At 35.3% G+C, this 14793-nt stretch overlaps 1 protein-coding gene across 1 annotated transcript; it reads left to right on the forward strand.

Annotated features, from left to right (window-relative positions):
* Positions 1 to 11802: 11802 nt before the first annotated feature.
* On the forward strand, positions 11803 to 12585 carry LOC107175839 (uncharacterized). The gene has a single exon (XM_015527619.1). It carries the CDS (start codon positions 11803 to 11805, stop codon positions 12583 to 12585), a length of 783 nt encoding a protein of 260 aa, XP_015383105.1.
* Positions 12586 to 14793: the final 2208 nt, after the last annotated feature.

A 14793-nucleotide genomic window follows, 5' to 3' on the forward strand; every position in this document is an offset into this window, starting at 1 on the left:
TTCCTTACTGTCATGTCAGAGCTACTTTTATCCTTCATATGTGTGGCAGCTTGGACATTTCAAAAATAAGCATGGAGAGCAAGTTTGAGGCGTGTATACATGTCAGGTGTGGTGGGGTAGTCCCACATACCTCTGTTAAAGTTATTGAGAATTTGCAGGCGTGACAGGGGAAAGCTAGTGGTCCCAACTATCATAACATCAATATTTTTGGCTTATTTACTGGTGTGACAGGTTGTTATCCCCTCTTTTGTAGCACGAGATTTTCTCATTGATTCCTTATTTTTTTATAGGAAATCAGTCGATCTTTTTGAGACTTGGGTTCATCTATTTCTTGACATTTTTATGAATATTTTCTTACCTCTATTCCCCAACGAGAGGTACTCGAGGTACCCTCCAAAACACTTAGAGTACCCAGCATAAACAAGTTTCGTAATATCGACACGCGGCGGTTTGTTATTGGGCCTTCTATTTTCTTCCCAAACAATTATATACCTTGATTATTTCTTATTTTTATATTTGCAAAAATAAAATCAAACTTTGAAACAGTCTTTGCAACTCCGTTTTATACTATAATCAAAGGAGAAATTAATAAACATTATTAAAAGAATTTAATTCAAACAAGTTCTTTCTAACAACAGCAACTTTAAGAACAAAAATAGTTAAAATGCCCTACTTCTCAGTTTTAAAACATAAATCACTCAATTGCTTAGAATTACCTACCTCAAACCAACTCAACAGCTCCTAATCCTTCAAAGATTTCACTTCTCCTCCATCACCATTTCAGATTTTAAAACCTCATGATGGGTGTTAGCATTTTGCACTCAAATTAAATTTTCTCTCAGAAAATCCCCAATCACTTACCTTGACTCTCTTATATGTCTCTTTTTTCCTAATCTTTTCTCTTTCACAATTATCTTAGCTCTGCTCTCACTCTCATTTCCTTTTTTTTTCTTTTCTTTTCTTTATTTTTTTTTTAATTAGCCACTCACAGTGGTTTTGTTTATTAAGTAAAATAACAAGAGATAAAAAGAATAAATGAGAAAATGCTTTACAAGTTGGCTAGGCTAAAAAGCAATCTAAACAATATGAAAAATTAATATAATTTTTATAAAAAAAAGTATTATTTTGATATGTAAATATGCAATTCCGACCATAAAACTCAAAATCTCCACCAATGCGGAAAAGAAAAAGACTTAGGTGGCGTTTATTTTTTTGTCTGAAATCTGAATAGACCTGAATTAGTCTGAATTCTGAATAGATCTGAATGTCTAAATCTGAATAATATGTTTGTTTTTTCGTCTGAATCTCAGAAAATAAGTATTAAGTTGTTTGTTTTTTTTAACTTAAAAAGCTAAAAATATATAGTTTTACATTTGTATCCTTATTAAATTTGAATGTCAAATAAATAATATATTAAATACCACAATATTTTAACATTTATAAGTAAAACTATATTTAAGTAAATACATAATTATTTTGAAATTTTAATATATAAAATAACATAAATTTTAAATTTTATCGTATATAATATAAGAAAGAAAAAACATGGATATTTTTATGTGTGGTAAATGTATATGGGTGAGTTTGGGATAGACATGAAAAATAAATTATAAAGCAATGATATTTTTGACATTAGCAAGTAATTGACTTAATTCAGATATCTCCATTAAGTAAAAAGCCAAAAAAATTGGCTTATTTTATTAAGTCAAAATTATCTAAAAAGTCTCATTAAGTTATAAAAACAAACACCTCTAATTAACTTAATTAATTAAGTTAAGTCACTTTAAGTCATTAAGTTAAAAAACAAACGCCACCTTATTCTTCGACCATTGTAAATATTCAAAGTAAAAACTTAACATTTAGTCTTTTGATTCCCAATTATTGGATTATACAAAGACCAACGAATGAGAATTTATATCAAAATTTGAAGGAAAACTTTAATTAAAATAGCTCATGCATATGTAACTAAGACTTATCACTAAAGCTTTTTTCTTTTCTTTTCAGTGGGGAAACAAACAGAATTTCCATGAAAACAAAGAACGCACAATGCATTGAATACATTCATCATACTAGATTTAGGTGGCTTTGCAGAAAACAAAAACAACAAAAATGCCTACAGAAACAAAAAAAAAAATAGTGGTGTACCGTGATGGCGAGTGGCTAACGTGGTGGTGATGGAGGCCTCTCTGGTGCGTGGCAGTCAATTTTGGTGGTTGTTTGGCTGGCAATAGCACGTGCTGTGATGGTGATACATGACGGCATGAGTTTGTACCGCCAGCCATTGCACTTATTGAGGATGTAACAATCGTTTTGTTTTTGGCAATATTCTATTTTGGTTTATTTTGGGATTGTTATGATTAGTTATTATTTAGGTGCTTTGAATTAATATTTTAATTATTTAGATTCGCTTGGAGTGTTTCTTTCCATGAATTAATCATTTTTGAGCTCTATGACTTCCTTATAAAAAGCATTAGGTTACGGTATATGGGGTTATAAACAAAAGGTTATTAATAAAATTAGTATTTTCATTTAAAATTAGTGTTTCTCTTCCTGGCTATTTCATTGGTATCAGAGTAGTGATCTAGCACCGTAAAAAAATGATAGAAAGAATTAGAGTACAAGGTCAGCAATTTCTAGAGGATTCGGTACATCAATTGAAAGAGACTTCTAACCAGCAAGCAGTGGAATAAAAGGAGTTTTCTCAAATGATGGCAGTAACCAATCTCAACTCTCAAACTTGATCAAATGATGAGCACATTAGGGGCTTCATGAACATTATTGGAGGGTAAAGTTAGTATTTCCATAACGCCAAAAACTGGGGTGTTCTTTACTTGGACTTGGATAAGTTGGTTTCTAGTAAGTCCGGTTGGGTAGGAGCAACTGGTTGATCGCCCAACAAAATAGTTGTTTAGCGAAAGACTCAACCTATGCATCCGGTATTTACACACTCTACTTCTATTAAAGGTATAAATCACACCAAAAACTGGGGTGAATTCTGGTATGTACAACTCTCAAATGAGATTTTTCAAATTGAATTTTCCAACATTTGAGGGAGAAAATCCTAATTGTTGGTCTACAAGTGTGAACGTTTTTTCAAATACAATGGGTGGAAGAATCTAATATGGTGGGTTTAGTAACCATTCATTTGGAAAGGAAAGCATTAGAGTGGTTCCAAGGGTAAGAGGTGGTTGTTGCAGAACCTAGTTGGAAGTAATTTCCTACAAATTTAATTGCACAGTTCGGTCCGGGTGACTATGATAATTTGGCTGGTGAACTTACTAAGTTAAACAGACTTTAACACTAGGGATTTACCAAGAATAGTTAAAGCATTGATGGCCAAAACTCGAAGGCTACTAGAAGATTTCTTTGTGCAATGCTTTTTGAGTGGATTAAAAGATGCCATAAAAAATCAGGTAGTCATGTTTCAACTAAAAACGCTAGTTCAAGTTGTTGGATTGGCCTTATTGCAAGAGAGTATCCTAGGGGCAAAGATTAAAGAGGCCAAGGCTTTAATAAGGAAAATGTTTTCCTATGTAACCTCTACAACAAAATCAAAACAAAGTTCTATAGGAAAAATTCCTCCAATCAAAAGAATATCTACTGCAAAAATGCAATTAGGGAGAGATAAGAAGTTGTGTTACTATTGTGACGAGAAGCATGAACAAGGGCACAAGTACAAATAGTGGCAAATTTAATTATTGAAAAGGAAAGATGATAAGGAAACCGGTTGATGAAGTAACAAAATTGATGGTGATAAAGTGGATCATTTGGTGTCTCTTCGTGCAATGTTAAGGGCTATTTCTCATCAAACTATGAGGATTAAAGGGAATATCAAAAACAAGGGGATTATCATCTTGATTGATTTGATAGTAAGATATATTAGTTGATTAGTATTAAAAATTGTATGTTTATTAAGCGGTAAAAATTTTATTTTGTGCTTATAATATAATTTACATTTGTAAATATGTAACATATTATGAATTTCTAATTATTTTTCTAAATATTTGATTTTGTGTATTTTTGTACTTATTAGGTAAAATAATAATTTCATGCAATTTAAGGCTCCAAACAAATGTACGGATGTTAAATTTGGATTCCGGAAGTCCGAGAAATTAGGTCATTGTCGAGGAGGATTCGTGACTTTTGTTGTAAAATTATAAGTTTTTACTATAGTAAATGTGGTAATTGTGAAATTATAAGTTTTTATTATGTTATGTGTGGTAATTGTTAGTGGAATGTGTTGGATATGATTGAGTGGGTTAAGTTAAGTTCATGTTTTGTTAGTGGGACAAATGTATGGCTAAAATGTAATTAGTTTTATTTGTTTATGTGGTGTGAATTTATCATGTATTAGTATAAATAGAGAGGGAGGAACACACCTCTCCACACATTTTCTTCTCTTCTTTCCCCTCAAATTTTTCAACTCATCTCTCTTTATAGTATATTTTCAATAAATAAAATTAGTTTTATTTTCAATTTTCAAATACCATTTTTTTAAATTATGTACTTTTCAATTTTAATAATTTCCTTTATTTCAAATATGTTTAGCTAAATACTAATGGTTAGGGTGAGGTGAAACTCTTAGTAGAAAAATATGATTTAATTAAATTCTAATTTTAATAATATAAATTAAATTATTTTCTATTTAATTTTATCCATATTTTATATTTTAAAATTTTGATTTATTGTAAACAAACATGGGAGTTTGGCACAATAAATTCATAATATCTTAGTATAAAGTATGGTAAAATGGTATTTTGACTTATTGTAGGCAAGTTAAGTTTTAGCACATTAAGTACTTAATTCATAATAAAATTAATGGGAAAATAATTATAATTTATACAATTAATATTTTGGGCAATAAAATAAAAATAAAAAGAATTTATTAAATTGTATTTATTACTAGGATTGGATCCATAACCCTAACTAATTCAATTTCATAGTTTTTCTCAAATTAAATTGCATATATTTTAATTTTATTTTCATTTTTTTAGATAAACTTAAATAAACAAACTAAATCATTTCTCTGTGGATCAACCTTGGACTTATCAAGATATAGTATGATTAGGCTCTCTTATACTTGGGAGTAAATTAAGCACTTTTAAGTCATGTCATTAGTGACCAAGCGTATAGGGTGTGAAGTACAATAAGATAAACTGCTAATGCAGGCAATGGTTAATGGCACCAAAATCGCTATTACTGCAACTTGTAAGCAATTAGTCCGAAGCATGCAAGGGAGAGAGTTCAGAGCAGACGTGAGAGTGATTCCTTTATAGAGATATGATATGGTGCTTAAAATTTAATGGCTATCTCAATTAGGCCCAATATTACATGATTTCAATAATCTATGGATAGAGTTCAAGTAGGAAGAAAGAAGAATGGTGTTATGGTGTTCTATGGCGGAGCCCATTAAGCTAGTTTTAGCTATCCAAATGCAAAAAGATCTTAAACAAGCTTCCCAAGTTACCGCTGCCCATATTATTTTCACTATTACTGGAGCCATGTGTTAACTCTACTACTGCTGCAAAAGTTATTACAAAAGAGCTAGAGGAACTGTAAAAGTATTAACTCATATTTATGGAACCAAATGTTTGCCACCACTTAAGGCTTAAGATAATCGAATTCCCTTGTTACCTAACAGTGTTCCTTTAAATATAGGACCATATAGATATCCACACATATAGTAGGTAGAGATTGAACGGATGATTAAGGAGCTGGCTATAGTGGGGAGTATATAAAAGAGTGTGAATCCATTTTCTTCTTTGATTTTCTTAGTTAAAAATAAATATGACACTTGGTGCACATACGTGGATTATCGTGCTCTTAATTCTATCATTATTATGGATAAAATTCTTATACTCGTTATTAATGAGTTGCTGGACAACTTGCATAGGGCTAAGTTTTCTTTTCGAAGTTAGATTTGAGGCTGGGCTACCATCAGATTTAAGTGCACCCAATGACATTCAAAAAATTGCCTTTCAAACTCATGAAAGGCAATATGAATTTTTGGCCATGCCTTTGGTCATACAAATGCTCCATCAACATTCTAAAGCCTTATGAATGAAGTTTCTCAGCCCTTTTTGAGAAAATTTGTGCTATATCTTTATCTACAGTAAAAGTTAGGCTGAGTACATAAAGTAATTAAAGTTAGGGCTTGAGGTGCTTCTTAAAAATCATCTTTTTGTCAAAAAAAAATCAAAATTTTCTTTAGGCTAAGAACAAGTAGAATATTTAGAACAATTGATTCTAAGCAAAAAGTTGTCATTGACCTGGCAAGATTGAAAGTATAAAGTGTTGACCATCTCTGAACTCGTTGAAGGCGTTGCGTGGATTCTTGGGTCTCCTTGGGTACTACAGAAGTTTAATAAAAGATTATGAGAAGATTAGCCAACTACTAAAAAATTTGCTTAAAAAGGAAAATTTTTTTTTATAGAATCAAAATGCAAAGGATGTTTTTTATAGCTTGAAGTAAGCAATATGCACACCGTTTGTTTAACTATGCCCAATTTCTAGAAAACCTTTGTTCTTGAGTGTCGGGCATCAAGGGAAGGCATAAGAGCTCTACTTCTACAAGAGACCAGGCCCATATCCTATTTAAGTAAGGCCTTGTCACCAAAAAACTTGGAAACATTTGTTTATGGAAAGGAAATGCTAGTAGTAATATTCACAATGTAAAAGTGGAGTCTTTATTATTAAGAAAGCATTTCAAGGTATAACAAACGAGAATTAACAAGAAATGGGAGGTGTGTCTTTCTTCGAAAATCTCTTTTCTCTGAAAAGAGAATCACGAATTGAAGGATAATGGGTTCCTAGTGGCTCAGCTTTGTCACTCCCAGTTAAGCGAGTGGGTCAGTTCCGTTTTGTGTGTATTTTGAGCAGTCTAAAAGTGTGAGCTGCAATAGATAAATCGTTTCCCTATTAATCGTCAAGGGTTTCAGCGAGTTAAAAACCATAAAGTGTGGTTGGTGAGCTTAATTACTTTTTGATTGAACTACTATGGAGACAAAAGAACTTATTAAGAAGTGTAGGGTCATTTCCTTAGAAGGGGAAGAAGAGGATAAGGTTTCTTTTGTTGGAAACATGAAAACAAAAGGTGCTGAAATTGCTGCAGGATGTCTAGTCGGGAAGATCCTGACCACAAGGGGAGTGAGTATCGAAGGGCTTAGAGCGGCAATGCACCAAGTCTGGAGAACAATACGTAGAGTGAGGATTGAAAACCTGGGGGAAAATGTCTTCTTGTTCAAGTTTGCATTGAAAGCTGATAAAAGAAGAGTGTTAACAGGGGGACCTTGACACTTTAATAGAGCTTTGTTAGTACTGATTAAGCCAACTGGAATTGGAAATATTGCGAAGCAAGCCTTTACTCATGTCTCTTTTTGGGTTCAAATCCTAAATGTGCCCATTATGGCTATGAATACAGACACTATCTCAAGGTTGGGAGCCATTATTGGTATAGTCGAGGAGGTGGAGACAGGCGAAAATGGGAAATGCATTGGGGAGTATGCACGAGTCAGAATAAAAGTGGATATCTCAAAGCCTTTAAAGAAAATCATTTTCTTGGAACCAGAGGGTAAGGAGAAAATACCAATGCCGATTAGGTATGAGAGATTACCAGACTTTTGTTTTTGCTGTGGAACCCTTGGCCATCAATTTAGAGAATGTATCAAATATAAAGATCAGAAACAAGAAGATCTTGCATTCGGCCCATGGATGAGAGCAGTTACAATGGCTGAGCGGGCTAATTCTCATAAAGCCAAAAATATATGGAATGGAGGCAACAATTCAAGGGAGGAGGAATCGGCAAACCAAGAAGGTCATGAAAATCAACAGCAAAACCAGAAACATCCCAACTCAGACTCAGGAAACGGGTTAGAAACAACCCGGATTGAAGTGGGTGGAGCTACAACACCAATGAGTAAAAGCCACATGGCTGAGATGGGTGCAGAAACATTAATGCTAGAGGGAGCAAAATTGATGGAACAACAAGTTGGCTGTGATAATCTGACCACAATAGCTGGCAAGAATTAGATGTTGGGGAATGTGAAAAAGGAAGCGGGAGGAAAGTGGCGGGAAATGGAGAATACAAAGGAAAGCCAAAGTTTGGGGTTAATGGGCTTAAAAAATAAAGCCCAAACAATTTCAACTGAGGGAGAAGTAACAGCCAAGAAAAAGCCCAAATCAAAAAAATTGAAGCATCTGGCCAGGGACACATGTTCTAAGGATGAAAACAAAATGGGTTCACTTGTAAAGAAATGGCCTAGAGGAGAAGCGGAAAAACGGTACCCAGAAGCAAAGAAACTAAAGATGAGTAGTTCGGTGGAGAGGGCAGTAGCACAGGATGGAGTGTTTTTCTTAGCAACACTTAATGCAAGTGTAAACTCAGAAGCATCAGATATGGAAGAAATGAAGGTAATAGGGTCAATTATCGAAGAAATATTGGCGGAGGCTGAGGGTCAGCCTCGCTGGGAGCCATGAAAATCCTCAGCTGGAACGTCCGGGGCTTGGGGAATTCCCGGACGTCACTCAAGAAAATTCTCCAAACACATAGGCCACAAATTGTCTTCTTATGCGAAACAAAAATGCTACTTATGTAGATGAACAATGTTCAAGTCGAATTAAATTTTGAGAATTGTTTTACCGTAAGCAGGAATGGTTTAGGAGGGGGTCTAGCAATGTTGTGGAGCTCTGACATAGATGTAAATATAGTCTATTACAGTCAACACCACATAGATGTTGAGATCTATAATGAAGGAGGACCGAATTGGAGATGTACGGGGGTTTACGGGACACCCAGAAACAACTCAGAAGAGGCACACATGGACTTTAATTAAACGGTTAGCAAGTTTATCTTCCTTACCGTGGTTATGCTTTAGTGATTTCAATGAAATTTTACATTTAAGTGAGAAGAAATGAGGTAATGCTAGGGATGTTAATATGATTTCTGAGTTTAGAGATGCTATTAGAGAATGTAGCTTAGCTGATTTGGGTTGCACAGGGAGATTTTTCACATGGTCAAACCAAAGATATGGGCCAAACTTTATAAAAGAGATAATAGACAAATTTTTATGTAATAAGGAGTGGGGTAATCATTTTCAAGAATTGGCAGCTACAAACTTAGAGTCATAGACGTCAGATCATAGCCCCATTATGATGGAAATGGTTAAGAAGGGTGTAGAGCAAATTTGTAAAAGGAAGAGTTGGCGTAGAATCCACTATGAGGATATGTGGAGCTCTTACGATGCTTGTAAAGAGATTGTTAAGAATGAGTGGACTAGACATTGAGGGGGGACAAATGCAAACCCAGTGCAACTTTTCAAAAAATCAGCCACGACATCAATGGCTCACTTGAGAATCTGGAGCAAAGAAGAGTTTGGGGAGAGAAAAAAGAAGCTGGAATTATTAGTGAATGGGTTGCAGCTAATCAGACAAAGCGAGAAGCCTTATGAATGTGGAGCTGAGAAAAAAAAGATTGAGAAGCAAATTGATAACATTCTGATCGATGAAGAGATATACTGGAAACAGAGATCGAGAGCGGATTAGCTGAAAAATGGAGACAAGAACACAAAGTTTTTCCATTCAAAAGCCTCCTTCAGAAAAAGAAAGAATAAGATCAGAGGAATTGAAACTGAACAAGGCAACTGGATCAAGGGTGAAAGAGAAGTAGAGAAGGAGTTTTGTGACTATTTTGAGGGGCTTTTCAAGTCTTCGAATCCTACTCATGACTAATTAGAAGCTGCCCTGGCAAGTCTAGTTCCAAAAGTTTCGGATGAAATGAATGAACAGCTTCAACAGCCCTTTACCGAAGATGAGATAACAACATCCTTGGCGCAGATGTGCCCCACCAAAGCCCCTGGACCTGATGGACTGCCAGCGGTGTTTTTTCAAAAGCATTGGGAAACTGTCCATGAAAGGGTGATCACTGCATGCCTCCATGTGCTCAACGAGAAAGGTACTCTTGCTCCACTCAATCACACATATATTGCACTCATTCCTAAAGTTGAGAAACCAAGGAAAGTGACTGAATACAGACCCATAAGTCTTTGTAATGTATTCTATAGATTAGTGGCAAAAACCATTGCAAATAGACTTAAACACTTACTCAATATGATCATATCCCCCACTCAAAGTGCTTTTATTCCCAATAGACTCATCACTGACAATGTTATCATTGGGTATGAATGTCTTCATAAAATTCGTCATAGCAAAGATAATAAAAATGGTCTAGTGGCTCTAAAATTAGACATTAGCAAAGCCTACGATCGAGTGGAGTGGTCTTTTGTAAAAGCTACAATGCTTAGGTTAGGATTTTCCTCTGGTTGGGTTGATCTAATAATGAGATGTATTACGACCGCATCCTTTTTAGTTCTTATTAATAGGGTTGCAAAAGGGTTGATACGACCTCAAAGAAGGCTTAGACAAGGCTGTCTGTTGTCTCCATATTTTTTTATTTTGTGTGCTGAGGTGTTCTCCAACTTACTAATGCAGGCAGAAAACCAGAATCTTATTCATGGAGTGAGTTTTAGGAACACCATCACGGTATCCCACTTGTTGTTTGCAGATGATAGCCTAATTTTCACGAGGGCAACAATAGATGATTGTAAGCATCTCAAGGCAATCTTTGACTGTTACAGCATGGCTTTGGGACAACTTTTCAACCTAGACAAATCCTCAATGTTTTTCAGTTGCAAGACCAAAGCTGATCAAGTGGCTGCCATTAAAGAAATTTTTCAGTTGAAGGTCGTTTCTAGGCACGAAAAATATCTAGGGCTGCCATCCATAGTTGGAAGAAACAAAAGGAATTTTTTTGATGATTTAAAGCTTAGAGTGGAGTAAGATTTCAAATTGGCAGCACAAACACTTCTCTAGTGGTGGTAAAGAGGTCCTCATCAAAGCAATAGCCCAAGCTATTCCAACTTATGCCATGAGCGTGTTCAAAATTCCCCTGGGGTTGTATGAAGATGTGCAGAAAATTATTACTAGATTTTGGTGGGGATCTAAGGATGAGAAGAGAGGCATTCATTGGGCTAAGTGGGAGAGGATAAGTAAAGCAAAATGCAGAGGTGGAATGGGATTCAAGGAGTTCTCGTGCTTCAATCATGCTCTAGTAGCCAAACAAAGATGGAGGATTTTACAGTTTCCAGATTCTTTAGCAGCCCGAGTTTTACAAGCAAGATACTTCAGGCAATCTGACTTCTTGCAGGCAAAACTGGGGTCAAATCCTTCGTATATCTGGAAAAGTATTATGTGGGGGAGACTTGTAATCTAAAAGGGTAGCAGATGGAGGATCGGTTCAGGGAACAAAGTGCAAGTTCACAACAGCAACTGGATCCCAAGACCAGAAACGTTCAGACCAATCTCCTCTCCAACTATCCCAAATGAGGCTGTGGTATCTGAGTTGATTGATTCTAACCAAAACTAGAATGTGACTAAAGTGTTCCAACATTTTATAAAGGAAGATGTAGAATTAATTACCAGCATTCCTCTCCCGCGAAGACCAAAGCCAGATCAGATCATGTGGCATTATGATAAGCAAGGCAATTATACTGTCAAAAGTGGATATCAGATTGCTCAGCAAATAAAATTCCAAGACTCTCCTAGTTGCTCAGTTACGGATCCAAGTATTTGGAAGGCTATCTGGACTTGTTTGCTGCCTAAAAAAATTAAAATCTTCATGTGGAGAGCTGCCCGGAATTCGTTACCATCAACTGAGAATCTTTAAAGCAAAAAGTGATCCCAGATCCTACTTGTCAACTGTGTAAAAAAACTATGGAAAGCATCTCTCATGCCTTGGTGGATTGCAAAATGGCTAGGAAGGTATGGAAAATTGTCTCTTGTGTGGATAAGGTTTACACATTTGCAGAGCAAAGTATGTCGTATGTGCTGCAAGGTATGACAGAAATGCTAAATCGAACAGATTTTGAATTGTTGGTGGCTTGTTTTTGGTCAATTTGGCATGCAAGGAACCTTTTTCTATTCGAAGGAAAGAAGGCGGACCCTTTGGTTTCCATGGCAAAAGCTGAGGCTGTGTTGGACTCATATAAACGAGTCAAAATTCCCAGCTCATCACACTTGGAGAGCAAGATAACTGTTAAGCAGCAGCGGTGGAAACCACCCCCACAAGGATGGATTAAAATTAATGTAAATGCAGCCACAAAGATTGAGAAACAAGTTGCAGGATTGGGAATTGTCCTAAGAGACTTTAATGGGAGTGTGGTTGCTGCTGCAGTAAAGCCATCTAAGTTTTATGGAGATATAATCTTTGCTGAGGCAGAGGCTATAGAATGGGGTCTGCAGGTTGCAAGATTTATTTCTATGGCTTCGATAATAGTGGAAATTGATTCTCAAGGTGTTTCGGATCTGCTCAACAACAAGAAGAGTAATAGATCTGAAGTCTTCTGGGTGATATTGGAAATTCAAGAGCTAGTCAAGGATTTTTGTAATGTTAAAGTCCAATATACTCCAAGACATTGTAATTCCATTGCACACTCTTTAGCTAGATTAGCTCTAGGTTGTGAGGAGTCTGTCATATGGGAGAACCCATTTCCAAAAAATATCTGGTATTTGTTCCAGTCTTCTAATGAATAAAGGTTATGATTCCTTTTCAAAAAAAAAAAGAAAGCATTTCAAGGTCATCAATAATCATTTCAACTTGAAATATATATTGGAGCAGCATATATCTATATCTATGCAGTAGAAATGGCTTACCAAGTTAATGGGTTATGATTTTGAAATTGTTTTGAGGAGTGGAAGAGAAAATAAAGCAGCTAACGCCTTATCTAGGCTACATGAATCTATTGAGAATGTGATGGCAATCCCCTTTGCTTTAGGTAGGACTAGGCAAAATCAAATTTAGATTAACCCAATTGGTTGATCAGGTTGGAAAAAAATTAATCCAATTGAATCAGATTGGATCGGGACAACAAATCAGGTTGAGTAAAGATCATATCGGATTCGAATTATATATAGATTACTCCACATATTTTTATTTCATAAAGAAAAAAAAAAGCAAAAAATTGAAAAAGCCTACCTAAAACAGTCGTTGAATATACAAATTATAGTATATACCATCAAAACTTCAAAAGACAAATTCAGGTTTTCAGGTTGGAGTGGAGCTAGGAGAAACTTGGTGATGGTGGAGGCATGAAGCAACAGATCTGGTCGGAAAGCAGCAGATTAGATCGTCGATGACTACAGGATGTGTAGGTTGCTGCATCGATGGACTAGTAGTGTGTTGTCGGCTGCCGTTTTGCTTTTGCAACGTGTGTGTGAGAAATCGTGAGGTGTGAAGCTGTGAACTATCAGCAACGAGCATCATTGTGAGCAATGAGTGTGAGCCGTGAACTGTGAGCGACAAGCATGAGTCGTGAGGCCGTAAGGCTGTGAACGTGTGAAGAATTGAAGACTGGAGAAGAAAAGAGTAAGAGTGTGAGGCTGTGAGCTTGTGTATTTGCGTCGATGTGTGATTGTGTGTATGTTACATTTTTTTATTTGTAATATCTTTTAAGCCAATCTGATTAGATGTTTAAACCCGATCCGATCAAGTTGGCTAAGGTAAATCCGATCAAATTGGATGCACAATCCAATCCGATCTGAATCCTTTTTTTTAGATCAGATCGGGTCAAGTTAGGTCAAATTGGATTATTTGTAAGGATGGCAATGGGGAGGGTAGGGGAGGGGACCAACATCTCCGTATCTATCTCCAATATTCTGCATGTGTTCTCGTCCGCTCTCCGTCTTCATTAAAATTGCTTGAGGGAATCTCCATCCCCTCCCCTAATAATAACAGGGGATCCTCGAGGGTTCTTGATCCCCAAGTAACTGATACATTTTTTGTCTTTGATTTTAATTTAATTATATTAAAATAAAAAATTTAAATAAAAGTAGAGTTAAGGCGGTTGTTAGCTATTGTAGAAAATTAGAAATTAGGTTTTACAATTTTTTCTTTAACTTTTGTTTTATTAGATAAAGGTTTAAAATAGTTAATGAACATTATTAAAAAAAATTTGGGCCAATAGGATCTTGTCCAGCTGTTTCGATGTTCTGAATAGATATTTAAAATTATAACTAATTAAGTAGGCCCAAAAGTTTAATAATATAAACATTTTGATATTTGCTATCCATACCAATATTTAATATTTTACAATTTTAATTTTATTATTTATTCACTAATAAGAGGATAGGGATTCCACTCATCCTTGTCCCTTCTCCGAATAAAAAGTTAGGTAAAAAATTGTCCTCGTCCCTTCTCCGAATAAGAAATTTGGTATAAAACCGTTCTCATACCATCTCCAAATGGGAAAAATCCCCGAGGGTCCCCTTTCTCGTGGGTATTTCTTCCATCCCTAATTATTTGCCTAGCCCTAGCTATAGGTGTATAGGTGAAACAACTTAAACAAGAATGGCAGCAGGATTAAGAAATCAAGAACTGATTCAAGAAATGGTTACCAATAGTGCCTGCATTCAAAATTTACTTAGGAAAATAATTTACTCAAGTATAAACAAAGGGTTTAGGTAAAGAAAACGTTCATATTTAAAGCAGTTAATTATAACTGAGGCTCATGGTGGAACAAAAGGTGGGCATTCAGGGATTAGAAAAACTTTAGCCAAGATCAGACGATCTTTTATTGAAAGAAGATGCGAAGTGATATTTGTTCTTTTGTAGTAGCTTGTGACATTTGCTAAAGAAATAAACATGAAAATGTGTTATCTTCTAGTTTGTTCTAACCTATACCAATTCCTAAGCATAATTGGATTGGTTGATCAATGGATTTCATAGAAGGATTGGCTAAGTCT

This window comes from Citrus sinensis, chromosome 2, assembly GCF_022201045.2.
Source record: "Citrus sinensis cultivar Valencia sweet orange chromosome 2, DVS_A1.0, whole genome shotgun sequence".
NCBI classification, from domain to species: domain Eukaryota; kingdom Viridiplantae; phylum Streptophyta; class Magnoliopsida; order Sapindales; family Rutaceae; genus Citrus; species Citrus sinensis.